This window comes from Musa acuminata, chromosome BXJ2-7 (assembly GCF_036884655.1).
Source record: "Musa acuminata AAA Group cultivar baxijiao chromosome BXJ2-7, Cavendish_Baxijiao_AAA, whole genome shotgun sequence".
Taxonomy (NCBI): domain Eukaryota; kingdom Viridiplantae; phylum Streptophyta; class Magnoliopsida; order Zingiberales; family Musaceae; genus Musa; species Musa acuminata.
In genome coordinates, this window is record NC_088344.1 from 3,422,115 (window position 1) to 3,449,324 (window position 27,210).

Genomic DNA, 27,210 nt, shown 5'->3' on the forward strand with positions numbered 1-27,210 from the left:
CTCAAATCTCTGTAAGAAACATCTTTCCCTGACCATACATGCTCTACAACATCACCATCTAGGGTTATACATGATGATAAATTGATCACATTAACTATAGTTTTCAAAGCCTCACCCCAAAACTTTTTAGGTCGCTTGGCCTATGAAAGTATACATCTGATCTTTTCCATGATGGTACGATTCATCCTCTCTGAAATTGCATTATGTTGAGGTGTACCAGGAACTGTCATCTTATGTTAGATCTCATATGACATATAATAATCATTAAATAATCTTGTATACTTACCATTATTATCTGATCTTATGCATTTCAATTGCCTTTCTATCTCCCTTTCAACTCTGACATGAAACTCTTTGAAGACATTAATCACTTGATCTTTGGTCTTCAAAGCATGCCCAAACTTTTCTGAAAAAATCATCTATAAAAGTGACAAAATAAAGTGCACCACTTATACCAAGAATATCAATAGATCCAACAGAATTTTTTGTCATTAAAAGATTACATACATCTGTATAAACACAATCTAAGGCATGCATTTTTCTAGACAAAGCAGGACTAACAAATGAAGCTCTATGTTGTTTACCAGCCAAATAATCAATATAAGTGTTTAGATATGTAACTCTAAGGTTTAACAATACATCTCTCTTGGAAAGAGCTTGCAGCCCCTTCTCGCTCGTGTGTCCCAATCGCCTATGCCATAACTCTTTACTGAACTCTTTCTCTGTAGCATTTAATTGCTCACCACAAGTTTTGGCCTGCAACTTGTACAAAATATAGAATTTTTTCCACTAGTCACAATAAAAGAATCCTTATTGAGCTTCCATTGCCCTCTGTGAAATATGTTATCATAGTGCTCATCATCTAGTCTTCCAACTAAAATTAAATTCAGTATCAAGTCAACCACATGCCTCACATCCTTAAGCATAAACTTACAGCCAAGGTTGGTCTTTAAATGGATATCTCCAATGTCAATGCTATCTGCTATGTCATAATTACCCATCTTGACAACATAAAAATTTTCAGACCTGTATATAGTAAAAAACTCCCTTCATGGTGTAGTATAATAAGAAGAATCTGTATCAATCATCCACTCAAGATCCTAACAAAAAAATATATATATATCATTAGAAGGAGACAAAATCAAATAATCATCATCCTATACTGTAGTTGTGATATTATCTTTTGACTCTATAGACTCCACTTCTTTTTCTTTTTTCTTGCTCTTCTTAGGTTGTTTATATTGGTTCTTGTAATGTCCTTTCTCATCACAGTTATAGTAAACAATATCTTTACTTGATCTTGACTTGCTCCTCCACATACGTGAACTACTTATAGACTTTGACCTTCCTTTGTTCTCTGAGATAAGTGCCTCTGAATCATTTTGAGATATTGCTGAATTCTTTCTTTTCAACTCCTCATTCAACAAACTGCTTGTTACTTGACTCATGGTGACAATACCGTCTGGTGCAGAATTACTAAGGGAAACCGTCAGTGTTTCTAAACTTTCTAGCAATGAACTAAAAAATAACAATATCTGCAACTCATCATCAAAAGACATTTTCATAGAGGATAACTGGTTAGTAATACTCTGCATTTCATTTAAATGCTCAACAATAGAAATACCATATTTATATTTTAGGTTCACAAGTTTTCTGATTAAAAAAACTTTGTTACCAACTGTTTTTCTTTCATAGAGACATTCCAATTTTTTCCAAAGTGAATATGCAGAACTTTCAGTAGAAACATAGTGAAAGATACTATCATCAAGCCACTATTGAATAAATCCAACTATTTTTCAATCTAACATCTTTCACTCATCATTTGTCATAATTGTGGGTTTTACACTATCCCCTACAAAGGTCCATACAAATCTTTGCAATACAAGAGATCGTTTTCTTATCATCTAATTTTTTCTATTTAAACTAATCATGCGAGAAACATTACTGGCCTCCATGTTCAAATATAAAATTAAATCACTACAACCCTCCTCTGATATCAATTGATAAGATATAAAGAGAAATAACTTTTGTATATGAACAAATACTAGCAGGCTATAACACACAGCGAAAATAAATGGAACCACAATCAAAGAAAACACCAAGATATACGTGGAAAACCCTTCAATGTGAAGGGTAAAAACCACAGGGCAAACTAGAGATAATCCATTGTAAGAATAATGAATATACAAATCTCAATATCTTGCCTAAAACCCTAACAACAATCACAATAGAATAACTGGGATACAAGGATCATATTACTATGCTCAATATCTAAATTTTCCCTAATTCTCCCCAAGTAATCATAGTAAGAATCTACTGTAGATTTGATCTAACCTGAGATGAAAACATTGTCGAATGATTGAGAATAGTCTCTCTTCGTTGTCCTTGTTTTCTTCCCTTTCTTTCTCTTATTTTTCTATCTTTTTCTCCTCCTTTTTGCTGCCGCAAGAATCACCGTGTTGCTATCTTTTCCTGTCATGTTACTATCCTATTTATGTCTTAAAATATAACCACCACATCCTCCTAATATAAATTAAGATTATATTAAGTAAGGAGATGGGTTGTGGACTGTTCAAGCTCACCGTAGACTGAATCTATAGATTGCCAACCTAACACTCCCTTGATGCTTAAATTAGTTTGGGGATTGAGATAACAACAAGATGTTAAATGTTAATAGTGGTAAAATCGAAAACTGTAATTAAGTGAGAACTATTTAATGTCCGAATTATTATTTTATCTGTTCATCAAGCAACATATTTGGTCATTATCTAAATCAATAAGAAACAAAAACCAGGTGGATGAGATTTAGCTAAGAACATGACATTAGCCTCCGTAACATGTTTCTGTAATTTGCTTACTGGAGTATTCCTCTGCTTGCTCTCAAGTATGATGAACAGATGACAATCACCTTTCATCTGTTTTTTATCAACCTAATTTTAATTTGGATGTTTCAAGCAATTAAATTAGGAAGGGATATTGCCATATATATATATATATATATGTACCACATCAGCCATAAACTTTTATGGGTGATTCGGCAGGGCAAATGGCGTTCTGGGTAAATCGAGGGAGGCCGTTGAAACGGGTCCGGATCCAAGATCCAACTGTATTATACCCGGATCCGTTTGCTCCTCCATTATACGACTATCTTCTTCTAGGTTTTCACACGGTCGGATGCGGCCTCGGATTTTGAGCGGCTTTTTACGCTTCTCCTGACGCCTCGGAGGCCAAAAGCCGTTTCTGTTTGGGTGAATCCCCGGTGGGGATTAAGGGTGAGGGTTCGGATCGAGAGCGGCGGCGATGAGGGTGAAGAAGCAGAAGCGCCACCGCAAGGTGGTGCGGTTCTACTCGGCGTGCTTCGGGTTTCGGGAGCCCTACAAGGTCCTCTGCGACGGCACCTTCATCCACCACCTCCTCCACCACCGCCTTACCCCGGCCGACGACGTCATCTCCCACCTACTCGGCGCTCGCGCCCTCCTCTTCACCACCAGGTCCCTCCCTCTTCCCGTATTTCTTCTTTTCGTCCTCTTTGTCGACAGAGTGTTAACTCTGTGCGCTTCTTTTGTTTCTACGCAGATGCATAATTGGAGAGCTCAGAAGCCTTGGGGAGTCCCATTCCGAGGCCCTTGAGGCCGCCCAGCAGCTCTTCACGGCGAGGTTTCTGTCCTTTGATCTCATCGACTTGCTATCTTGCTATAGATACGATCCTTTTGCTTTCGGAATCTCATTACTGACATAAAGATTGCTACTTTGGGGGCGTTTTAGGTGCGACCATGAGAAGAGGGTCGGTGCTACGGCGTGTGTTGAGTCGGTAATCGGAGAGACGAACTCTGAGCATTTCTTTGTCGCCACTCAAGATGCAGATATGCGTAGAAAGTTTCGGGAGGTGGGTTTTGTTTATTCTTTGGTCTCTTATATTCATGATTGACCATTGCTTTTCAGGCTGCTGAATTACCTGTTGGAAATTGTCATCAATTTCCTTTTTCTACATTGGTGTAGAATACTCCATTATTGCAATAAGGTGGATATTATTTACGGATTGATGGCCTGACATGGCAACGCTGCTTAGCTGAACATTCATTGATATAAGCTCTTTGGAATTTGTGTAGAGAAAAGAAATTTACATAAATTGATACGGCTCAAGCAAACCTGAATTATATTGTGGTGTTCCGTTTGAATGGACTTCAATATGTAAAAAGATGCAACTACAGACTCAAAAACAATTGTGCACATATCTAAGATAATACAATTCAATTTTATGGTTTATAGTTTCTGTATGCATTCATATTTAATTTATTTTTTTTGTTTAATGTTTTCGTTCGAATTATTGTTTCTTTTCAGATTTTTCTTGCTGGTTGCTTGAGTAGGATGTCTAATTATTTTTTAGATTTCTTTATTGCAATAACTCAATCTTTTGCTGGAATACAGGTTCCTGGTGTTCCTGTGATATATGGTCTTAGAAATTCCTTGTTCATCGAACAACCCTCTGCACAGCAGCGACAGTATGCCAAGTCCACCGAGGAAAAGCGCTTGCATATGGGCGAATCAGAATATCTGAAGCTGTATAAGAGTGATTTGAAGGGCGTAATAACAAATGATTCTACTAACCGATTAACAGAGGGCACACAGCTTACAAGAAATATTAGCACTACAAAAAGAATGCTAGGTGTTGCAGAGAAAAGTAAATTTAAGAGAAAGAGGGCAAAGGTACAATTTTCTGATCTTCAGTTCAGTGTTCTGACATCAGTAACCAGTGATGCGGGTTCTCTCTTTCTCGAATACTTAGCACATAGTGAATGAACCCGTTCATCATGTTTATTTTTATTGTTCTATGCATCAATAGAATGCTTTTTCCAAACCATATCCTGATTTAATGTCCATTTATTGGACATGATGTTGTTTATCGTGTTTATATATCCTATGCAGCAGTTTATTTGGTCATGTTTATAATTGGGCACTTGTTTTTTATGGAAGACCTCATACAATATAATCAAATTTCAATGCTTACATTAAGTTGTCCAACCCAATATTGCCATATTAAGTTGTTTAACCATATCTCACAACTCTTCTACTGCGAATGTCTGCATAACATGTAAAATCGTCTCTAGTATTGCCTTGATCCTTAACTATTCTCTTCATGTTTGATAAAGGGAAAATTAGCATAGCCTTGCTCCTGAAGCATCTATTTTTACAAGGAGCCCCTTTGGCCCTAATCTTATGTCTATATGCTCCAACCTGGGATACCTTTTTGCTGCAAGTATTAAATGCTACACATATATTATTGCTATAAGTTGAAAAGAGAACATTAGGTGCTTAACTAATGATACATCAAATTACAATTGTGTACCAAACTTTTAGACTCTACATAAAGTTTCTTATAGATAATGTTGGAACAAGAATCTTATTATAAGGTAGTGTATAATTTTTAAATATCCTGTCAATCATGTTTGGAATCTAACTCATGCTTAAAATGTGACTTCATGTTGAGTCATTTTGGCATTAGCAATAGCACGAGATCCTTGCTTATCAAATTCTTGGTTTCTTAGGGTGCTTGTGTTCAGTGCAAAACAATATGGCTATGAAAAAATTACATTAGTCAACTATGTAAGGTATTTTCTTGAAATACCAATGTATTCAATTCTGGCAAATTTCACTTCTAATCAATCACCTCTGCTGATTGATCTCGTACAGGGACCAAATCCACTCTCATGTAAGAAGAAAAAGAAAGATGATACTTCAGCTCCCCAGAATCAGGTGAATTTGGTAATATAGGTGATGCTATTCATGAGTGCTTTTCACTTTTGTCTTCTGTATGCAGCTCTTCACCTGAGTAAGTTTCTTTGTCTGTCTTTTTTTCTTCTGCTTTTTGGATGGCGGGTTGAATGCAAGAGAGTAACTTATAGTATTATAGACAATTGCATTGTTATCGTCAGAGGGGTTGCCTATTCAAAATCACTTTGAAGATATTCTTTTTCTTTTCTGTTTTTCCTTTTATGATTATATACCACAAAGATAAGAACAAATACAAAGCTAAAGCTTATATGTCGTTGCATTGTATACTCATTTCTAGCTTGTGATTTACATTTTTTTTACATATTGTAATCTTGTTTAATAGGAAAAGACCGAGTGATTATTATCCTTTTTGATCTAATCAGTCTATTTACAGATAAGAATATATGGTCAGCTTATGGTATCTAACCTTCAAGTCCTAGTTGCATTCTGAAGGTTGTCTATTAGATCATGTATGGTAGTTCCATTCTTTAAGCCTTTTAACTTATGATGATTCTGATGGTTTTATTAGCTGGCTCCTTGAATTATTTTGGGAGTTGAATTTGGCTAAGACTTGTTGAATTACATAGAAATGTAGCTACTGCTGAGCTATGTAGCATTATTATTGCATGCATTATATGCTTCCATGAAAACCACAGGTAGTCAATCTTATCCATCAAGCAGACCCACATGAAAGTTTCATGTGGGTAGGGCTGAAGTAATACAAGATAAAGGGGTTGTGAGCATCATAATTTTCTAGTTGTATTTCTTTTTCTTGACTACATTTATGTGCTTTATGTTTTCTTCCTTATATAAGTGGCTCGATGATATTATCTTCTTGTTTCGTTTACCTTGCCATTAACATCTGAGGTTTTTAATTTGGTTATGAAGAGCAAGGAGATGTGCATATTGCCATGTACAATTCATGGATTTTGTGTAGACATGTACCAAAAGGGCCATGATTCTCTCTTTGGTTTCGGTCAATGATTTTTTATGCTCTTATATACTTGGATGTTCATATGAGCAACAATATGGATAGGCATGAAAAATAGAAGAAATCAATTTATCTGAGAAATGCCATCTTGACTGCAATTTCCTTGTTTCCTTTTCTTTGCTGTTTCTTTCTTGGCAGTTGATGTGGCCGATCTGCACTTTATTGCATGTCCACCTCTAGGTATCTGATACAGTATATTCCATTGCAGGATGGTGTGGATTCTGGGGCTACAAAGAAGAAGATTAGAAAAAGAAAGAGGGCTAAAGAGATAGGAAGCTAGAAGAGTTTGCATGGTGAAGCAGAAAAAGAAGAGTTTCTGGCCCTTAAGCTCTCTACCTGCTCCCGATGAAGTTATATTGAACTTGGAACCTGGGTGGAGACTTGTGAACTGACTATTAATGACCATGGAGCGTTAATCCTGGCTGCTATCAACAAGTTTTGATCTCAGTTTCTGATGGAAAATGTGCGATGATTAAATGTCAGTTTTGAGTGTATTTTTGATGGTTTTCTTCTCGTGTTTTCTTTAGAAGGATGATAGATTCTATTGTTATTTTGAACAAGGATAGTTCATCGCCAGGTTTAATGAATCCTTTGCATGGAGTACATCCAGTTGTTCGATGGGTTAAAGGATAATATGTATAGAAATAGAATACTGACCATAGTTAATTATGAGGATAATATGTAATTATTCCTTGATATGTGCACGTCAATTACTGGGAAATATGTTTTGTTGTGCTAATTAGCCCGGAGTTGGACTCGACCAAGACGTACACGTGCCATCCGGAGAGCCCTCCTGTCACGTGCATCCCACGTCCCCACTTTTTGGCCCACCCCACCGAACCAACGCACATGACGCCCATCATTATCCATCTGGCCACGCCTCATCAGCTGTCAACCCTCCAACAGCTTCTTCTTTTCCATAACACCGTCCAAGCTGTGGACCCCAGCAATCTCCTCCAATAACTCGAGGCACAACCCTCAGCACTCGGTGGAAGCTGCCTCAACCCAACAGCCCAACCCTGTTGATTTGATAGAAAAGATACAGAAATATCCACCCAAAATCTATCCGCCGAAGAAATCTAACGCTCGAGGTTTCATTGGACGACCGGGCGATCGTTTGCGTACTACCTTATCCCTCGACTGCTCTTTTTTCCTTTCGTCGTTGGGCAGTATAAATTCCTCCTCCATCTCCTCGTTCTAATCAGAACCACATCAACTGGTTTTAGCTTACTCTTCGATGGCTCTGCAGGCGTCCTTCCTTCCATCAGCTCTCTCTGCCCGGAAAGAGGTCAGCATCCCTCTCATTTACTGCCTTCATCCCTGCGTGCAATTTGTGGCTCAGCTCGGTGAGTTTGGTGCAGGGGAAGGTGGCCTGCACAGTCAAGGAATCTGCATTCCTCGGGTCTTCCATCTTGGAGCATCACAAGTCTCAGTTCAACGCTCCAGTTCTTCGTGCTAAGGTAGTCGATCCCATATTAACCTGAGCAAATCTGAGAAGGATATCGATCGATCAGCAGATCCTAATTGTGAGAACTTGCAGAGAGAGTCGAATCATTCAGTTGGAGTAGTGAAAGCCCAGACCACAGCGGTTGCAGCTCCAGGGCTCAACCAATCCGCCGTGCACGGGAAGAAGGTGCTGCGGAAGGGCGTGGTGGTAATCACCGGCGCCTCCTCGGGACTCGGCCTCGCCGCTGCCAAGGCTCTCGCCGAGACCGAGAAATGGCACGTTGTCATGGCCTGCAGGGACTTCCTCAAGGCCGAGAAGGCCGCGCAGTTGGCCGGCATGGCCAAGGAGAACTACTCCATCATGCACCTGGACCTCGCATCGCTCGACAGCGTGCGGCAGTTCGTCCATGCCTTCCGGCAGTCCGGGAGGCCCCTCGACGTGCTCGTGTGCAATGCGGCGATCTACCGGCCCACCGCCCGCACGCCGACGTACACGGCCGACGGGTACGAGATGAGCGTCGGCGTCAACCACCTTGGGCATTTCCTGCTGGCCAACATGCTTCTCGAGGACCTGAAGAAATCCGATTACCCTTCTCGTCGCCTCATCATCCTCGGCTCGATCACAGGTACTTGTGCACGCCACCCTCGACCAGCAGCTGCACTTTAGAGGACCTGACCGCAGCATCTGCGAAACCCGTTCAGGGAACACCAACACATTGGCCGGGAATGTGCCGCCAAAGGCCGGACTGGGAGACCTGCGGGGGCTCGCGGGCGGACTCGACGGCCGCAACAGCTCCGCCATGATCGACGGAGGCGCGTTCGACGGGGCGAAGGCGTACAAGGACAGCAAGATCTGCAACATGCTCACGATGCAGGAATTGCACAGGAGGTTCCACGAGGACACCGGCATCACATTCGCGTCGCTCTACCCGGGCTGCATCGCCACCACCGGCCTCTTCAGAGAACACATCCCCCTGTTCCGGCTCCTCTTCCCTCCTTTCCAGAAGTTCATCACGAAGGGCTTCGTCTCCGAGGACGAATCAGGGCAAAGGCTCGCACAGGTACAGATCCCAAGGCAGCGATCGATCAATGAAACGCAAACTCTTACGATTGTTCTTCGATTCCTGCAGGTCGTGGGCGATCCGAGCTTGTTGAAGTCTGGAGTGTACTGGAGCTGGAACAATAACTCAGCCAGCTTTGAGAACCAGCTATCTGAGGAAGCTAGTGATGCTGTGAAAGCCCAGAAGCTGTGGGAGATCAGTGAGAAGCTGGTTGGGTTGGCTTAATGTGATTCCTCTGTGTCATGGCTCTTCTGTATTACGGAATTTGGCATCTCATCTACTGGTTAGCGTGCACACAGCTGCATTCATGGCGCTGTAAACAGAGCGTTGTTGTACAAGTTTAGTCTGCAATAAATACAGCAACAAGCTGATGCTCTGCTGATCTAGTCAAACTCGGCTCTCTCTTTCGAATCGGTGTGCAGTCAACGACACTGTCTTCATCTGAACTAGAACAAACAGATGATATCAGTGTGGATCTCTCGAGTACCTTTTGATTGGCTTCACCAGCAACAGGAACTTGGACATTAGCAGAGAAGGCCAGCAACAGCTTCGCCTGGCTCATTAGGGCACGACCTGTTCGCAGAAGAAGAGTACCATGTCAAAGGAAGGCTGCAGAACCGATGGCAGACGTCCACGTCAATGGATAGGAAAAGTACAACTCATGACGACCACGATGCTCATAACGAACGCTGTCGGAACTGCTCCCGACTCAAATGTGGGCCCCACGGAAACTGACCAGTGACCAGAATGGTAGGTAATTGAGTCGGTGTTAGTATGACTTGGAAAATGAAAATATCTAAATAGCAGCGGGAACCGGAAGTCAATTTCCTCGATTGCCGGCTGCGCTGGTCTTGGTCGTTCTCTTACGGGGGAGAAGTCCAAATCGCGTGAGAAATTTCCTTCCTCCCCGAAGAGCTTTTCCCTATTTGCGGTCTCCTGTTCTTCCTCTTCACCGCACTCCGAATCCGGAGAGCTGAGAGCCAGAGAAAGAGAGAGAAGAGTGATGGCTTTGGGCGATGACAAGGCGATTGGCGACGGGACTGGGGATGGGAAGGGAGTCTCGATGCTTCCCGGCCTCGGAGGCAAGGGGAGGTACGGGCGGATCGACGCCGACCTCAGCGACGACGGACCCCGGCGGGGAATCGAAAGCAACAGATATATCTTCGCTTGTGCGATCTTTGCTTCTCTAAATTCCGTCCTCCTCGGTTACGGTGAGAGAAAAGCTCCTCCTTTATTGCCACCCCTTGCTCTTAAAGATCCGATTTGGATTCTGTTCAGAAGTAGTTTCTTGAATGTCGAAGTGAGGATGGTCATGAAGGTCTCTGAACCCGTCATTTTAGAAGGGGCAGGGGGCGGGGGCGCCGACACTGCAACTTAGGTCATAAGACCGCAAAGTCATCCTAGGTCACAGGTTGAATGCAATACCCAATAAGAATGTCCAAATCGACTGTACCTGAAGGGAAATGCAAACTGGGAACGATTTGACTTCCCACAATAAGAGAGAGATGCGCTATAATCCAAGTAAGGGAAGGTGGCCGTGACATTCTATTCTTTAGATGATAGTATAGGAAGGAAATATATCAATATGACTAGCAGATTTATTAGGGAATTCAAAAATTGGATCTTTGAAATTGATTAGTATCTTTAAATGATGAGCTTGGGGATGAAATTTTGCAAATGGTTCTGTTAGGCCGATCAAGATGTCTTTGAATGATATAACAGGTCAACATAGACTCTTGGTGACACCAACTGGATACTACAAATCATACTAAACAAATGATGAAAATACATTATATCTTAGAGGCTAATGCAGATCCAAAACTTACCTCCTGTAATTGTGGCCTATATACTGCAGATGTTGGTGTTATGAGCGGATGCATTATTTTCATTCAGAAGGATTTGCATATAACCGAAGTTCAGCAAGAAGTCTTAGTTGGGTGTTTGAGCATTCTTTCACTTGTGGGTAGTTTAGCAGCTGGAAGAACCTCAGATGCAATTGGCCGGAAATGGACCATTGGTTTAGCTGCAATTATTTTCCAAACTGGTGCTGCTATAATGGCTTTTGCACCATCTTTTCAAGTGCTGATTTTAGGCAGGCTTCTGGCTGGAGTTGGAATAGGATTTGGGGTCATGATTGCACCTGTTTATATTGCAGAGATATCTCCAACTGTTTCTCGAGGATCATTCACCTCTTTCCCTGAGATTTTTATAAATCTTGGAATTCTTCTTGGATACATCTCAAACTATGTTTTCTCTGGTCTTTCTGAACACATAAGCTGGAGGATAATGCTTGGTATTGGGATTCTTCCATCTGTTTTCATTGGATTTGCCTTGTTTGTGATCCCCGAATCTCCTAGGTGGTTGGTTATGCAGAACAGGCTAGAAGAGGCAAGATCGGTGTTAATGAGGATTAATGAGAATGAGAAAGAAGTTGAGAATAGATTGCGCGAAATAGAGGAAGCTGCTGGTGTGGTGGAGGGAGAGAAGTATGTGGAAAAAGCTGTGTGGCGGGAGTTCCTGAGGCCTTCCCCCACATTGCGTAGGATGCTGATTATTGGGATTGGCATACAGTGTTTTCAGCAAATCAGTGGCATTGATGCAACTGTATATTACAGTCCAACCATATTCAGAGATGCAGGAATCAAGTCTGACAGCAAACTTCTTGCTGCAACTGTTGCTGTTGGCATCGCTAAAACTACATTTATCTTAGTTGCAATCCTTCTAATTGACAGAGTTGGTAGAAAGCCTTTGTTATATGTTAGCACAATTGGCATGACTGTTTGCCTGTTTTGTTTGGGCCTGGCTCTTTCATTGCTTGGAAATAATCTGGTTTACCCAAGAGTGGGAATTTTGGTAGCAATATTGTCTGTATGTGGAAATGTAGCTTTTTTTTCAGTTGGAATCGGCCCCATTTGTTGGGTATTGAGTTCAGAAATCTTCCCTCAGAGGCTGCGTGCCCAGGCAGTTGCATTAGGAACTGTAGGAAATAGAGTGAGCAGTGGCCTGATTGCTATGTCCTTCCTATCCATGTGCCGTGCCATTACTGTGGCAGGAACCTTCTTCATTTTTTCAGCAATTTCAGCTATGTCTGTGATATTTATAAACATGTATGTTCCCGAAACCAAAGGCAAGTCTCTGGAGCAGATTGAAATGTTAATTGATACTAGAAGGGAATGGCAGCCAATTGAGGTTGAACTTGGTGATGCGGAGCATTTGGTGCAAAAGGATTAGACTGGCCTGCACTATTGCAGTTATGTTTCACTCTGTGCTGTCATTCTTCTTGCAAGAAAATTTGGGCTACTCTACCCATTGTTTGTGGCTCTATAACTTATTACTTCCAATATTCATTTTGCTGCTAGATTTCCGGCAGGTTTTGCTGTATAAAGGAATTTTATCCAATTGGAAGAGTCATCCTCTTTGGTTACACTTGCTGTAAAGCTTTGTTGTATCACTGGTTTGTAACATTGGTTACAGTTGTGTAACTTATATCAGAAACAAATCAGGTACTGTTGAAAGCTTTGTTGGATACTTCCATATACTCCTCAAGATCCATGACTTAGACAATTTAAAGAAGAAACTATGTTGTGATGACATTAACTTTTTCTTTTCTCAAAGAAAATCATTTGCTGGTCAAAATCGAAACAATTTGCTTTGAGCTTTTAAGATTATTCTTCTGATGGATTCTTATCTGTGTTCTTATCTGGGTTTGAAATTACCTGGACAGGTTCATTAAGTGTTAACACAGTGTTATTGGGATGAATGTTGGGCTCTACAAAATACAGTTTGCTTCTATAGTACTCTGCACATTGTAAATTAAGAACTTGTTGGATGACATGTAATGAATATTTTATCAGAAGGTAGCCTGGACTCAAAGTTTCCTTTATCTGTGGTGGATGTGCTGAGGTGTTTATGATGCAGGTAATATTTCCAATTTTCCATTTTTTTTTCTTTTAATAGCTGAGTTTTTAGAAGTGCCAAAGCTGCTCTATTCATGATTTCAATCACCACTAGTAGTCTTACAACATCCTAATGGATCTGAAATCATTTAATGGATTCTTTTGTCATATCCTGCACAATATACTCATATTCCATAAAATCTTAGCAGTCAATCATGTTTTATGTTTTTAGAGAGTACATTGTGCTATGTGTGCAAAATATGACATATATCTCTCTCTATATATTCCATATAATCTTGGCTTGATTACTCTGATGAGCTTGAAATATGAAGGCAATAATGATGAAATGATGGCCAAACATAATGAGAGATGGGATTCTACTCTCATCAAAGCTTGGAAGCAGCTTCATGAACAAATATTAGTATAAATTGATGCAGTAATTAAACTGTTTGGTCCAATTATCAAGAAATATTTTCAAACATGAATGAGGATCCTTTATTAATAGTGCCCATCCAACTGTCATTCATCCGAGTCCAACAATAATTTTGACTCTAAATAACACAATAACAATGTCTTATTGATCCACAAATCAAGTCTTGTCATGCAGTTGAATTAACTGTTTTTTTCCTCAAGTTTATAGCTGAAACCAATGTCGATAATTGAGTCGAATGAATATGACGATCATAGTTGGGTAAGCCCGACTTAGTTCAAATCCATGTGGGCTAAAATCTTTTGAGTACGATCGAGAAGAGTTGGAATGTTTTATCTTCGAAAACTTATTTAATATTTTTTTTTTCAAATAATTAACTTAGTTGATAAAAATCTTCACTATCGATAATAAGATTTTAAGATGAAATCTCGTTTATCATTACAGAAAAAATATTATTTCGAAATCTCATTTATCATTGATCCGAGTTAGACTAAGCCTTAATTCCGGCTCGATTCGGGTTTGGTTCATCAACCAAAATTGGTGCACACTACAACCGAACCGATCGAACCCAACCAAATTACATCCGTTCGGTCTCTTTATGTCCTTATAGAGTCTTAGCTGTCCATGAAACGTGATTCTGTGCTACATCTACCGATAGACGGCCCGCGACAACCCTCGTTAGGGCTTTCTGCTCCAAGTCTTTCCGCTTCCGTTCCAATTCGCGCTGCGCTCCGCCGTCCGTGGTTCGATCACCGCTTCAATGGCGGGCAAGAAGCGGAAGGAGAAGCCGGCGCCGCCGCAGCACCGCGTGGCCCTCGACGCAGACGACTCCGTGGTCTCCAAGAAGCGCGCCCGGCCACCGAAGCACCACCAATCCGGAGACGAGGTACAAGCCTCGCTCTCTGTCCCCTCTCTGACTGTTTCTTGCCTTCTAACTCTGATAAAGACGAGTCCTTTGCCCTTTCGCAGTTGATCTCATCGGACCTAAGCTCGAAAATTCTGAAGGAAGCTATCAACCAGCAGAAGGAGATACTCCAGGAAGCTGAGGAAGAGAACCGCACTCCCTTCTCCGCCGTGTCGGTCGATCCGTCCGTCGCTTCGGATAGCGACGCTGAAGACGCCGGTGCATTCGACGACTTCTCTGAGACCCAGAGTCAGTATGACGTCGACGAAGTGAGTTGTTTCTGTCCCGTCTTTTATGAATTGCTTTCTTTTTCTTGTATTGGCGATTGTATAGAGTTGGAGATTTGTGTTCTGTTAAGGTGGAGATTGACGAGGAGGACGAGAAGCTCTTGGCAGCATTTATGTCTACTAAGACAGGTCCACAGCCCACACTTGCGGATATCATCATTCAAAGGATTAAAGAGAAGGAAGCGGAGGTCACTTCTGGTTGGTGTATTCTCCTTTGTGTTTCCTCTCTTGTTAGTTGTATAAAGTATCTGAGACTTCTTATTAGTGGTTGTTTAGAAATATGAAAAATTTCTGAATCCTATCAAAACCAAAATTTGATGCTATGCTACTCAGAAAGAAAGACTGGAATAAAGTTTGAAAAAAAAAAATGCAATACTGTTCTGCCAAATTGTAGCTGAGATTTAATATCCAAGTTTAGTCCCTAATGTATTCTTCCTTCATTTTCTGATGTGATACTCTTGACTCAGATTGTGAACATGTACTTTCTTTTGCCATCTTGCATTGTTTTTTTTTAACTACGTGGCTGATGTAGTCTCTCTTAGATGGCTTCATGTGGCTTGGTAAAGAATTTGTTGCTCTGGAACTTTCCCAGAATTTTATAGTGCCTATTTGCTCTTCCAGAACTTTGTACAAACTCTAGATATTTGTCCCATTTGCCCTTTTGTCTCTCTTAGAAATCAAACCATTTGTGGCATTTCACTTTGGATCTCAGTAATGCCCACTTAATCTTGGATGTTGCTTATGTGCTCCATGGTTCCTCAAGAAATATTACCAGTGCGGCTGGTATTCAAGGGCTTCAACAGAATTTCAAAGATCCAAATATAATAATTATAGAGGCTGTTCAGGTGGATATTCTCAAGTATAAGACTGCAGTGTGAGAAAACTGCAGATCTAGTAATATGGTTACTTTTTTGTGTCTTAGGGGAATCAATTAACATCAACCATATATGAATACAGCATATGACCCATTACATCCACAAATACAAATTAGAATCATATTTGACTTGATCTCATTCTAATTGGTCTCAACTTGAGTTGATGTATAAGCAAGTTGGCCTACATCATAACAGTGTATACCATGTCATTTCCTTATTCCGAGGAACCTCTTTGCTGCAACCAAGAATGATAAATGTAATTATTAGTTGGTTGCCTTAGAAATTGCTAGCTTATTTGGTGTTTAATTTTTCCTACCATCTTGGTGTGTCTTTATTGGACATCTCGGTTAAATTAACATTTTAAAACTAAAATATTTCTTACATTTCAATATAAAAACTGTAAGATTATTGAAGTACTAGTGAACATTTAATCTGCAACTTCATGTGAGTGTTTGTTGCATGGTATCCTCGTTGACATTTTGTCTTGGTAAGTTGGTCTATTATAGGCCAGGATAAGGTTAACTGTTTTGCTGGATGTGCCTGCTGTAGCTGGCAGAATATTGGCCTTGTCCCACACACAAATGAAAAAGTGCGATGGATCTATACTAATTTATTCTGGGTAAGTATATTATCATGGACTGAACGAGGTCAACATGGAAAAACAGCCATAAAGTGTACCACCTTCTATTGTTGATGTTGGCAGTATCTTGCCTCTCTCTCTCTCTCTTATATATATATATATAATTCATATATCTCTACCTTAATGCTGCTTGATAGATGTTATCAATTATTTACTCATCGTATAGACTAAATTGATTGTGTTCAAGTGATATGTAAGATCCAGTGGATGTATTTACTGTTATGTCCCTGTTACATCCAATAGATGGCTTTCTTTCTTGTGTTATTTGTATGATCTTAAATTATTTTGATGACAATCTAATATCCTTTTTTGCTGGCTATGTATTTTCACAGAACGGCCTCTTCCTAAATTGGATAGTAACATCATTGATCTGTACAAGGGGTACATTACACTCTTTTTTTTTTCCTTTTCCTTCTTCCTGTACGTTATGTGATATGATGAATGTATGATGTTTCAGGGTGGGCAAGCTGCTCAGTAGGTATACCAATGGGAAAATTCCAAAGGCTTTTAAACACATTCCGGCCATTGAACTCTGGGAGGATGTATTATATCTAACAGAGCCAGAAAATTGGTCTCCAAATGCAATGTTTCAGGCAACTAAAATATTCTCATCAAACTTGAGTGTGAAAAAAGCCCAACGCTTTTACACTCTTGTTTTACTCCCACGAGTTAGGGAGGATATCAGAAAGAATAAGCGACTACATTTTGCTCTGTATCAAGCACTTAAAAAATCCCTCTATAAGCCAGCTGCCTTCTTCAAGGGTGTTCTATTACCACTTTGTCAGGTACACCTTTGGTTGAACACATATGATATGATCTATACTATTAGGTTTGCCCTTGTCTCAACTTATAGAGCTACTGATTTCTTAAAGCTAAACTAATTGAATGAGTATGATACATGCATCAAGATATTTATCCCTCTGATATGCTATCTGGGGTTGACATGTTGTTTTAACTTTTAGCATTAATCTAGTAAGAATATTGTGATCATCTTGATGACATTTCGTGACCAGGAAGCAGGACATGTTTAATTGTTGGATATGTTGGCTTTAATTATTTTCAAATATAATCTGTTGTCTTTAAATCAATTGTTATGTTGGTAAGTTCTCTATTGGTCTTTAATTCTAGCTAATTGTCATTACTGATCTGGTAGCTTTATATGAATACATCTCTAGGTTGATTTCTGGAAAATGTTAATTCTTAACAGAAGTTTAGCATGTTGTGAAGGTTCTGTGTTATAGTTATAAAAACTCTCACATCTTCTTATGGCTAGTTGAATAATCATCAAGTCATTCGATTTTCCCTTGAATTTATATCTGGCCTTTGGCCTTTAGATAAGAAGAAGAATTTTATTAAGTTGCTCTTTGGTCATAAAACATTGTATATTTGCTTATTGTCAGTCGGGCACGTGCACTCTTAGAGAAGCTGTTATCATTGGAAGCATAATTCAGAAAGTATCCATTCCGCCCCTTCATTCAAGGTAAAGTGCTACAATTCAAGAATTTGGTCATTTATGGTGTAGCTGTCAGCTAGTTGGTTTTCTTAATTGACCAACTTTATGTACTTACAAATCCATCATTGTTTACAGTGCAGCTCTCATGAAGCTGGCAGAGCTAGAATACTGTGGAACAACTAGGTAAAATTATTCTAATCATGCTACATTTTCTCTAGTTTACTTTTTGGGCAGTAGCAAATATTAGTTTTGTCATTTGAAATTGGATATCACTGTTTTATTAATCACGATTCTGATATTTTGTTATTTACTATACATGATATCTGTTGACATCTATGTTTAAGCTGTATGTCTTATACCTCCTGAATACATGTTAAATTACCTAGCACAAGACACTAAAGGTGAACTTAAAATACAATGTAATATCTAACTTATACTTCATTTGTGTTTGGTCCTAATGCAATTTAATTTGGTTTTTACAAGATAATTTTGAAATCCTATATTGACTATAGGTTAATATATCTTTTTGTGGATTAATATACAAGTGCAATGGTTATAAAACAGTATTCTTTCTTACTATTTTCTTGATGTTGAATTCTTTGTTGAAGCTTTAATAAATCTTGCTTCTGAGATGCCAATTTTTTATTTTTGTGGTATGTTCATTGAGAAGTTTTGATGGTGAAATTATCAAGTCATCTTTATAACAAACCTGGTCGATTTGTTATCATCCATAAGACAATATGCTAACGAAAAAAAGTCTCATTGTTGTTTATGTGCGCTGTTGCAAACTTGGTGCATAGCTTTGTTGTAAACAGTGTCATATCTGTTTAAATATAGTTTACACAAGTGCTTTAGAGGAGAGTCACTCCGTAGAATATGCTTGTATTTTCAGAATATTAAAAATTAAGTCCACCTTTATTTCTCTGAGGGATGTGATATTGTTCTGGTTCACTGCATTGAACTAGCTTTTATATAAAACAAGGACATTTCGAAGATGTATGATTTTTTTTTCTTTGTCAATGAAGTGATTGGTGGGCCACTTTGTTCTTCTATAGCTATTTTTTTGAAGGTATTTTGTCTTCATGTTCTCCTTGGCCGATCAGTCCTTGGTAACAATCTTAAAAGTTAAAACAACAGATAAACTAGGATTTCGACCTTAAAACAGCCTTTGGGCTAATAGATTCATGTTAAATGTACTTTTATCTAGGATCATTGTTTATTATGAAAATACTTAACTGAACTTCAGTCTCTTTGAGGAACTTTATGATGAGCTTTTAAAATCCTCAACGGCAACAAATAGCTAAGCTACAGGCCTTGTCGAAATACTGAAAGGCTTTGGCAAATTTTGATGCATTATACATGTGACCTAATTATAAACTCATTATTTAGTTGGAGACTTGGAGCAAGATCAATTGTTCTGCAAATCTCATGGAGTCTAACGACACAGACTATTAGCTTGCTCCAGTGAACATGAAGCATGTGGCTCAAATATGTTTATTGATTTAAGTTGCCTATATACGTAGATGGATTATTGGCACAGTTATCTGCAGTAGAGCATTGATGTTGGCTATCATTTAATTTGTTGCAGTTATTTTATCAAGCTATTTCTAGATAAGAAGTATGCATTGCCATATCGAGTGCTTGATGCAGTAGTTGCCCATTTCATGAGGTTCCTTGAGGATACAAGAATCATGCCTGTTATATGGCACCAATCACTTCTTGCATTTGTTCAAAGGTAACTTCTTTAACCTGTACTGGCAAATAACCAAATTATGTTATGTAGGACATGCTCTAATAATGTAGTATTTTTTCTTAGAAATCACATTTGGTTTCTTTGGTATTGGTTGTACCCTGCATCTTTTGTTACTCATTGCTTTTAGGTATTCTCTGGTTGTTTACTTGCATTCCAGTGTAGTACGCTGCTTCTGCAAGAAACATAAATTATGTAATCAATCCTGCTATTTGTGTTTAGAGTAAGCTTCATTGGTGATGATCAGCCCGAGGTCATTAGGCCTTTTGTATTAACATCTGATGCATTCCATCTCTGTTTAAGCTGCACAACTGGTACATCATATTAGATACTAAACCAACTGAAGTAAATTTTCTTTCTGTGTATCGATCGAAGTTTCAATTATATGGACATTTTGCATCATATATAGGTCCCAAGATATATATAGTATACGATGGTATGCATTAGACCTTGCATTTTCTGTTAGGATTATACTCATACAAAAGCAGGTGAGTGACAGTTGTTGGGTCAAAAGCAGAATTGTCTGTTTGAGAGAGGGTACTGATAATATAGGACGATGATGGGTTTGCCATCATGCTTGTACCTATTCAAACCCATGTCCAAATGGATTCTTGGAGAACTTGTTTTGCATAGTTTTGTCCCACCTACATGGTCCAGATCCAACTTGTAGGATTTCCAAAAGGCTAGTAGAGGTACCATTGCAAGAACTTAGATATACCACAAGCAACTAAAGCTCTTAGTTTGTTGTAATCAGTATTACCGATGCATTTATAAGTGAGGTTGATACTTATAACAGGTACAAGAATGAACTGAACAAGGAGCAGAAAGATGATCTTCACCGTTTAATACAATACCAGAAGCATCATTTGGTATGAAATAAACACTTGTTACAGTTTCAAATGCCTTGAACAATTTTGAAGCATCTACTGATTTCTTTTATTTTAATGTTTGCTTAGGTTACTCCTGAAATCCGTAGAGAACTGAAGAATAGCCGAAATCGTGGGGAGGAGGATGATCGTATGTCTATATATATCCTTTGCCAGTTTCCTTGTGTTAAAATCTAGTTGGTAGCTTTGTAACCAATATTTCAAATTGCACGTATTCTATTCTAATTTATTAGTTACTTGAGCAATTTATTAGTTGCAGATTAGGCTTGCCATACAGAACTTAACATTTCATTTGGGGTTATAATTTATAAACTGATAACTATTGAGATGTGTTTTGGCGGCATCTACAGCAGTGGTTTCCTTTTTGGATTACAGCATAGTATATAACAGTTGCACTCTCCATTTTTTGAGTTTTATTTCTTTGGTTTTGGATTACGATCTGTTTAAACTAGTTTTGAGATATGTTGTACTATTGTTTTCTTGACTAGCCTTACGTGCGCCATTTTCTGTGATCAATAAACCAATCGAGGAAGATAGATGGGATTTTCCAGAAGTTCCAATGGAGGAGGATTAGGTAATTTGGTCTTCTCTTACCCATCATTTTGAATTTGTTTTTTGATTTTATTTGTTGCTTTCTGATACAGATGTTCATTTGATGTATGCCTCCTTGTGCAAGGTTGCAGGTGCTATAAGCTGGGAGGATCTCAACTCATACTTGGCTGCTGCAGTAGAGTTACAGCTCCTTGTCTGCTTGAGTTACAATAGAAGGCCATACACATAGATAAGCAATGTTCTTGGAGTGTTTGTGTGGTTACGCTTGATTCTTTTACAGCATTATAAGTTTTTGATGCTGTGTGCCTTTTCCTCTTTCCCATTTAGAGTGAGATTGTGTTAAGGGACCCATTTAAATCCTTAATTTTGTCATCCATTAATTAATGATCTAAGATAAGCTGAGCTAAACTTGTCAGCCTGCTGGTATCTGTTCTCACAATTGTTCATCTCATTCAAAGCTCAACCACTGAGCTAACTTATGGATAACCCATGGCTGTTATGCATATTGACTTCCCCAAGGTGACAGTGAACAGGCAGCGTCTATCTTAATGTTCAGATGCATTCATGTGCTTGGCAGCAAAATTTTCCATGGATTGATCACAAAGTGCACTGCACCTGTTTGATGATATTACTTGTGGGATTACTTAGATCTTAAACTGAATGGCTTGCGCAACGGCTGTATTAAGTGCCATAGTTGGGTCCTTTCTATTGAATGCAAACCATAGTTTACATGAGCAAATCATAGTTTATCATTCTCTAAATTTAATTGAATGCGATAAATGATAAAAATGTCTTTGGGATGTTCTTTCAGTGTTAGAATTATTCTAAAAATATATCAAAGATAAATATTTGGAGTAAAAGGTAAAATGTTCTTTTCGTGTAATAGAGAGTACTGTTTGCTTTGTTGACTCTCTCTCTCTCTCTCTCTCTATCTCACTCTCACTATATATATATATATATATATATATATATATATATATATATATATATATATATAAAGTAAAACCCAAAATAAATTGGGGCAAAATCCTATTTTATTTGATTGCTTCCCTCCAAATCCAACCGTGGGATAAAGATAACGGTAAAGTCTTATCCTCGTCTCACGGAAACAAAAGCTGCTCCTTTCGTATTACATGGAAGCTTTCAATTGCTTCGTTCGCTTCAAGGAACCCCCAAATCTCTTCTTCTCTCGCGATGACACCGTCTCCGCGTCCAAGAATGCTGGGGTTTCCAAGCCCACATCGATCCGTGCTGCGAACTCTGTCAGCTCTGTCGGAAAGAGCACTAGGGTTTCGAAGACCTTCCATGGGAAACCGAAGTTCGCCGCGATTTCAATTAGCCCCAGGAAGAGTAGGATCGGAGCCGGTCTTGCTGCTGATGCCGAGAGGGTTAGGATTCGCGAGGAGCTCCGGAGGGAAACGGAGGAAACCTTGGAGTGGGGCTCCGTCTGCTCTCAAGTCTCCGCCTTTGTTTCCACGAGCGTGGGCCGCGCCCTTTGCCGGAGCGGGAATCTGCCGGTTGGTCGAGATCGGGAGGAGAGCGAGAAGCTACTGGACCAGACGGCGGCGGCTTTGCTGCTTCCGCGGCCACTAGACTTCTCTGGGATCGATGATGTGTCGGAGATTGTCAGAGCGGCAGTTGCAGGCGAGCTTCTTGGCATCCGGGAGCTCTGTGCCATTGAACGGAGTCTTCAATCGGCAAGAAGGGTTTTTGAGCAATTGGAGAAGATCTCGGTCGATGAGTCTTCTGATAGGTTTTCAACTCTTCCTCCAGATCAGTTCGTATATTGTTCATTAGAGATTCTCTCGAGTCAATAGGATGTTACATCCCATTTTAGATTCTTCTAATGCATTTTCACACTCAACTTAAAGGTTTTGATGTGTTTGATAAGTTGCCCAAATGAAGTTAGAGACAATGCATGGCACCAATTAGTAAGAGTATGAAAATAATTTGTTTTTAAATGCGTTTTTGTTCAGTTTGATTGGTTAATGTTCTTTTATCATATTAATTGATTATTGTGTTTCAACCGATGTATACAACTCTGAGTTGGATTTGGTGGATTATCAAACTAGAACTTGATGAAAATTTCTCTTACAAGAAAATGTTGCATAAAATAATCATGAATATGTGATGAACAGGTACACTTCTCTTCTGGAGATTCTGCAAGATTGTGATTTTCTGGTAGAATTAGCAAACCAAATAGCATTTTGCATCGATGGTAAACTTTCCATAGTTCTGGATCAAGCTAGCATGAAATTGGAATCCATTAGGATGGAGAGGAGGAAGAACATGGAGAAACTCGAGTCTTTTTTGAAGGAAGTGTCCATGAAGGTTTTCCAGTCTGGGGGCATTGATAGTCCTCTGGTTACAAAGCGACGGTCTAGAATGTGTGTTGGCATTAAGGCTTCACACAAGTCTCTGCTCCCGGAAGGTATTGTTCTTAGTTCTAGTAGCTCTGGAGCAACATACTTTATTGAGCCAAGAGATGCTATTGAACTCAACAACATGGAAGTCAGACTTTTCAATGATGAGAAAGCTGAGGAACTTGCTATTCTGGGTGTATTAACTTCAGAAATCGCACATGCGGAGACAAAAATTACGTATCTAATGGAAAAGATTTTAGAATTGGATCTTGCTGTTGCCAGAGGAGCATATGCCTTGTGGAATGGTGGTGTTCGTCCATACCTCATCCAGGACTATGAAAGGTTCAAATCAATTATAACTGGAGATACATTGTCAGTAGATATAGAAAGCATTCAGCACCCTTTGCTCCTTGAACCTTCCCTTAGACACTTGCCTTCTGTCTTAGAAAAAGGAGGTGGAAGTTCGATATTGTTTGATAGGAGGAATCTGTCGATAGATTCTGAAGAATTTCTTGAAGTAGAACCCCCTGTTCCTGTGGACTTTAAGATAGAAAATTCTACTAAAGTGGTTGTGATATCTGGACCTAATACTGGAGGTAAAACAGCTACTATGAAAACTTTGGGCTTGGCATCTATTATGTCAAAGGCTGGAATGTTTTTATCAGCTAGGGATCAGCCAAAACTGCCATGGTTTGACCAAATTCTTGCAGATATTGGTGATCACCAGGTAGTTTCTATCCACTTCTGAAGGTATCTATTATGATAAGTTGCTCAAATTTGGTATGTTTCTGAAACTCTTATTTTTTGGACTGAAGTCGTTGGAGCATAACCTGTCTACTTTTAGTGGGCACATATCGCGTATCTGCAAAATCACAGAGGTTGCTTCGGAAAATTCACTCGTCCTGATAGATGAGATTGGTAGTGGTACTGATCCATCAGAAGGTGTGGCTCTCTCAACCAGCATTCTCCAGTACCTTGCCGATCATGCCAACTTATCTGTTGTTACTACCCATTATGCCGACTTGAGCCGCCTGAAATCTGGTGATTCTCGGTTTGAGAATGCTGCAATGGAGTTTTGTTTGGAGACCTTGCAACCCACATTTCGTATTCTATGGGGAAGTACTGGTAACTCAAATGCCTTGAGTATTGCTAAGTCGATTGGCTTTGATCAGAAGATGTTAGATCGTGCAGAAGAATGGGTTAAGAAGTTAGAGCCTGACAGAGAAAGGGAAAGACAAGGTTCACTTTATCAGTCTTTGCTAGAGGAAAGAAACCTGTTAGAGGCTCAAGCAAACGAAGCTGCATTGGTACTTGAAGAAGTGAAGAAGTTGCATTCTGAGGTACGAGTTCATAGTATCATAATATCTATTCTGTAAGTTTCACAAAATGTTACCTTGGGCATCCTAGTAGTTGTAACTCAAAAAGTTCTCTTACTTTAAATTCAGATCTCTTGTTATTTGTTCCGAGATCTTTCATCGTTTTGCTGCCATGCGTTTAATTTTACAATATTGACAAGGTGCACTGACTTAATATGGTTTTTCCTTTATGTCTGTGCCTATCCTGTTGATTTATATTTTGATTTCACATGTCTTACTGAATTACATAGATACAATCTGAGGCTGAAGATATTGAAAAGCGAGTGGCAGCCCTTAAGGCGAAGGAGTCTCATTTGGTACAACAGGAGCTAAAGATTGTTAAGTCTAAGATGGATTCCATAATCCAGGACTTTGAGAGTCGAATTCAAAGTGCAACTCTTGATCAATTTAGTTCAATAATGAGAGAATCTGAGACAGCCATCGCTTCCATTGTTGCAGCGCATTCCCCAAAAGATGATATGTCATATGTGAGCACAGAAAGCGGCAGTTCTTATCTACCACAAATTGGAGATCAAGTATATGTTACAGGGTTAGGAGACAAGGTTGCTACTGTGGTCGCAGCACCAGCAGAAGACGGCACTACCACTGTCCAGTACGGGAAAATAAAGGTGCGCGTGAAAAGAAATGACATGAGATTGGTCCAAAGTAGCTCGGGCAGGCATAATTCTGCTTTGCGACCAAGAGGGCAGGTATGCAAGAAAGTCCTACATTTAGGTCTTCTAATGCTTCTTTTCTTCTATTAGTGGCTATATAGTATGGTTGTCTGAAAGGAAAAGAATAGTCTTTGTTTTCCCCTCCTTCCTCTAGTTCCTGCTTGGACTCCAATTAGAATTGAAAGGGTTTCTATCATGTCTAGTTCTAAGGTGTCATTTTTCTTCTATGACATTTCATCTTCTTCATCCAACTTCCCGAGCATTTCATCATGTTAAAATCAATATTACTCGTAGAACTTCCATGGTTGCAAGAGGATTTATATCAAACGCTTGTTTGTCTTTCTGAACTACTGCAGATAAGAAGGTGGAACAGAGGACCTGCAATGGAGGCAAACAAGGATGAGGAGGCTGCCTTCGGGCCAGCTGTGAGGACGTCGAAGAACACAGTCGATTTGCGGGGCAAGCGGGTCGAAGAAGCTTCCCATCGTCTTCAGATGGCCATCTTGGGTTGCAAATCGCGTGGGGTTCTCTTCATCGTCCACGGAACGGGGACCGGAGCTGTGAAGGAGTGTGTCCTTGAGGTACTAAGGAATCACCCTCGAGTGGCCAAGTTCGAAGAAGAAAGCCCGATGAACTATGGATGCACAGTTGCTTACATCAAATAAGGTTGTGTTCTTCTGCTGCCAGCCAACAGAATCAAATCTTCCTCCCGGTAAACCTTGTTTTGTCTCTGATCCATATATGGCTAAAAATTCAAAAAAATCCTTTTAAATATTTTCTAAAAAAAGGTAAATTGCATGTATATATCTCACCATATAAGTAATTTCATACTTATTACTCTCTGTTTACGTTTGCCATATATGTGCTTACCAAATCTAGAAACTTTAATATATGCCTTATGGTTAATTAATTCATTTAAAATTTTATTATGATTATAAGAATACTAGAAGTACTTTAGGTATTTAAATTTCTTGTAATTCAAATTAGTTAATGCTAATTAGATTTTTAATTAATTTTTTTATTACATCAAATCAAATGATACTCACATGTGAACTCGAATATTTATGCACAAAATTTAAATTTGTATTATTGGTTCGTATCGATGTATCGATCGGTCATCGATATGATACGTACTGAATCGTACTGAGTATATAGACACACGGTACAATGAGGTGTCTTAATATATCGTATATATTGGTCTCTTGTTGGATTGGTATATGTTGTTCAAATCGAGCGGTACAGTTGGATACAAAGAATCTCTATTTACTTAAATAATTATATGGTTTAAGCGGAAATTTGTATGGGTTTTGAAATAACCTCATAGAAAACCTTACGCGCCACTCCGGTTCCGGTAAGGCCCGACTGCCAATCCTGCAGAGATCTGACGGTCCATCGAAGCTGCACGAACGTTATAGTTCCCGGTGGACACCGAAAACGCCCGCGGAAAAGACGCTCCGTTGAACAGGGGCGAAACAAAACCAAAACAGAATCCGTTCGGTTGCGGCCTTCATTCCTCTTATCGAGATTGAGATCGTGGTTGCTTCTGTGTGTTGGTGGTGATCGAGGAGGAAGGCGATGGCGGATCTCGAGAAGCAGCTGAAGGATCGGGCGAAGGAGCTAAAGATCCTGTTCAGGAAGGGGATGAAGGTGGTCGGATCTGCCTGCAAGAAGGGATGGTACAAGGTCCGCAAGCTCAGGGGATGATCGATTCCTCTTCCGGGTTTGTTCGGCTTCGCTTCTCTTGATTCCGTTCATGTAGATCCAGCACGTTCACGGATGCTTTTTAATTTTCCGTCTTAGCCTGCTTAGAAGTTAGATCTGAATACGTTGTTGCGTGTCTCTTCTGATCCATCGATCTGTGGCCTTGATTTCTT

The 27,210-nt window shown here is 39.6% G+C and overlaps 5 protein-coding genes across 10 annotated transcripts; all 5 read left to right on the forward strand.

Moving 5' to 3' along the window:
• The first annotated feature begins 3,173 nt into the window (after positions 1-3,173).
• On the forward strand, positions 3,174-7,366 carry LOC135581828 (uncharacterized). Of its 5 annotated transcripts, none has more exons than XR_010488436.1 (7): positions 3,174-3,491; positions 3,577-3,657; positions 3,766-3,886; positions 4,429-4,707; positions 5,547-5,609; positions 5,692-5,754; positions 6,972-7,021. XR_010488436.1 is itself a non-coding variant. In XM_065116099.1 (7 exons), exons 1-6 carry the CDS (start codon positions 3,301-3,303, stop codon positions 6,221-6,223), a joined length of 792 nt encoding a protein of 263 aa, XP_064972171.1. In that variant the 5' UTR covers positions 3,174-3,300; the 3' UTR covers positions 6,224-6,242; positions 6,972-7,366. The 5 variants fall into 5 exon arrangements, 3 of the variants coding, with proteins under 3 accessions (XP_064972171.1, XP_064972170.1, XP_064972173.1); XM_065116099.1 differs by lacking the exon at positions 5,547-5,609 and adding an exon at positions 6,167-6,242 and having other exon boundaries at positions 6,972-7,366; XR_010488435.1 differs by lacking the exon at positions 5,547-5,609 and having other exon boundaries at positions 5,692-5,830; positions 6,972-7,366.
• A 529-nt stretch (positions 7,367-7,895) lies between these two features.
• Positions 7,896-9,662, forward strand: LOC135616668 (protochlorophyllide reductase-like). The gene is made up of 5 exons (XM_065116097.1): positions 7,896-8,051; positions 8,125-8,223; positions 8,304-8,835; positions 8,912-9,270; positions 9,340-9,662. The coding sequence occupies exons 1-5, from the start codon at positions 8,001-8,003 to the stop codon at positions 9,493-9,495; spliced, it is 1,197 nt and encodes a 398-aa protein (XP_064972169.1). The 5' UTR covers positions 7,896-8,000; the 3' UTR covers positions 9,496-9,662.
• A 142-nt stretch (positions 9,663-9,804) lies between these two features.
• On the forward strand, positions 9,805-12,816 carry LOC135616667 (probable polyol transporter 4). Its single transcript, XM_065116096.1, has 2 exons — positions 9,805-10,481; positions 11,126-12,816. The coding sequence occupies exons 1-2, from the start codon at positions 10,274-10,276 to the stop codon at positions 12,499-12,501; spliced, it is 1,584 nt and encodes a 527-aa protein (XP_064972168.1). The 5' UTR covers positions 9,805-10,273; the 3' UTR covers positions 12,502-12,816.
• A 1,422-nt stretch (positions 12,817-14,238) lies between these two features.
• Positions 14,239-21,362, forward strand: LOC135616669 (bystin-like). Of its 2 annotated transcripts, none has more exons than XM_065116103.1 (12): positions 14,239-14,482; positions 14,566-14,769; positions 14,859-14,985; positions 16,635-16,683; positions 16,760-17,087; positions 17,703-17,782; positions 17,891-17,938; positions 19,344-19,490; positions 20,302-20,374; positions 20,462-20,534; positions 20,887-20,966; positions 21,069-21,362. In XM_065116103.1, exons 1-11 carry the CDS (start codon positions 14,357-14,359, stop codon positions 20,964-20,966), a joined length of 1,335 nt encoding a protein of 444 aa, XP_064972175.1. In that variant the 5' UTR covers positions 14,239-14,356; the 3' UTR covers positions 21,069-21,362. The 2 variants fall into 2 exon arrangements, with proteins under 2 accessions (XP_064972175.1, XP_064972174.1); XM_065116102.1 differs by having other exon boundaries at positions 21,076-21,362.
• A 666-nt stretch (positions 21,363-22,028) lies between these two features.
• Positions 22,029-26,178, forward strand: LOC103990661 (uncharacterized). Its single transcript, XM_009409873.3, has 5 exons — positions 22,029-22,697; positions 23,083-24,034; positions 24,123-24,647; positions 24,914-25,372; positions 25,693-26,178. Exons 1-5 carry the CDS (start codon positions 22,078-22,080, stop codon positions 25,999-26,001), a joined length of 2,865 nt encoding a protein of 954 aa, XP_009408148.2. The 5' UTR covers positions 22,029-22,077; the 3' UTR covers positions 26,002-26,178.
• The last annotated feature ends 1,032 nt before the right edge of the window (positions 26,179-27,210 follow it).

What these genes read in the sequence shown, in the direction of transcription:
- LOC135581828 (XM_065116098.1), top strand. Translation starts at nt 3,301, where the DNA reads ATGAGGGTGAAGAAGCAGAAGCGCCACCGCAAGGTGGTGCGGTTCTAC. An exon ending in GCCCTCCTCTTCACCACCAG is followed by an intron (nt 3,492 to 3,576) that starts GTCCCTCCCTCT and finishes GTTTCTACGCAG; the next exon opens with ATGCATAATTGGAGAGCTCA. An exon ending in TGCGTAGAAAGTTTCGGGAG is followed by an intron (nt 3,887 to 4,428) that starts GTGGGTTTTGTT and finishes GCTGGAATACAG; the next exon opens with GTTCCTGGTGTTCCTGTGAT.
- LOC135616668 (XM_065116097.1), top strand. Translation starts at nt 8,001, where the DNA reads ATGGCTCTGCAGGCGTCCTTCCTTCCATCAGCTCTCTCTGCCCGGAAA. An exon ending in CTCCAGTTCTTCGTGCTAAG is followed by an intron (nt 8,224 to 8,303) that starts GTAGTCGATCCC and finishes GAGAACTTGCAG; the next exon opens with AGAGAGTCGAATCATTCAGT. An exon ending in CAGGGCAAAGGCTCGCACAG is followed by an intron (nt 9,271 to 9,339) that starts GTACAGATCCCA and finishes CGATTCCTGCAG; the next exon opens with GTCGTGGGCGATCCGAGCTT.
- LOC135616667 (XM_065116096.1), top strand. Translation starts at nt 10,274, where the DNA reads ATGGCTTTGGGCGATGACAAGGCGATTGGCGACGGGACTGGGGATGGG. An exon ending in TTCCGTCCTCCTCGGTTACG is followed by an intron (nt 10,482 to 11,125) that starts GTGAGAGAAAAG and finishes TATATACTGCAG; the next exon opens with ATGTTGGTGTTATGAGCGGA.
- LOC135616669 (XM_065116103.1), top strand. Translation starts at nt 14,357, where the DNA reads ATGGCGGGCAAGAAGCGGAAGGAGAAGCCGGCGCCGCCGCAGCACCGC. An exon ending in GGAAGCGGAGGTCACTTCTG is followed by an intron (nt 14,986 to 16,634) that starts GTTGGTGTATTC and finishes GTATTTTCACAG; the next exon opens with AACGGCCTCTTCCTAAATTG. An exon ending in ATCATTGATCTGTACAAGGG is followed by an intron (nt 16,684 to 16,759) that starts GTACATTACACT and finishes ATGATGTTTCAG; the next exon opens with GGTGGGCAAGCTGCTCAGTA.
- LOC103990661 (XM_009409873.3), top strand. Translation starts at nt 22,078, where the DNA reads ATGGAAGCTTTCAATTGCTTCGTTCGCTTCAAGGAACCCCCAAATCTC. An exon ending in GTCGATGAGTCTTCTGATAG is followed by an intron (nt 22,698 to 23,082) that starts GTTTTCAACTCT and finishes TGTGATGAACAG; the next exon opens with GTACACTTCTCTTCTGGAGA. An exon ending in CAGATATTGGTGATCACCAG is followed by an intron (nt 24,035 to 24,122) that starts GTAGTTTCTATC and finishes TTTGGACTGAAG; the next exon opens with TCGTTGGAGCATAACCTGTC.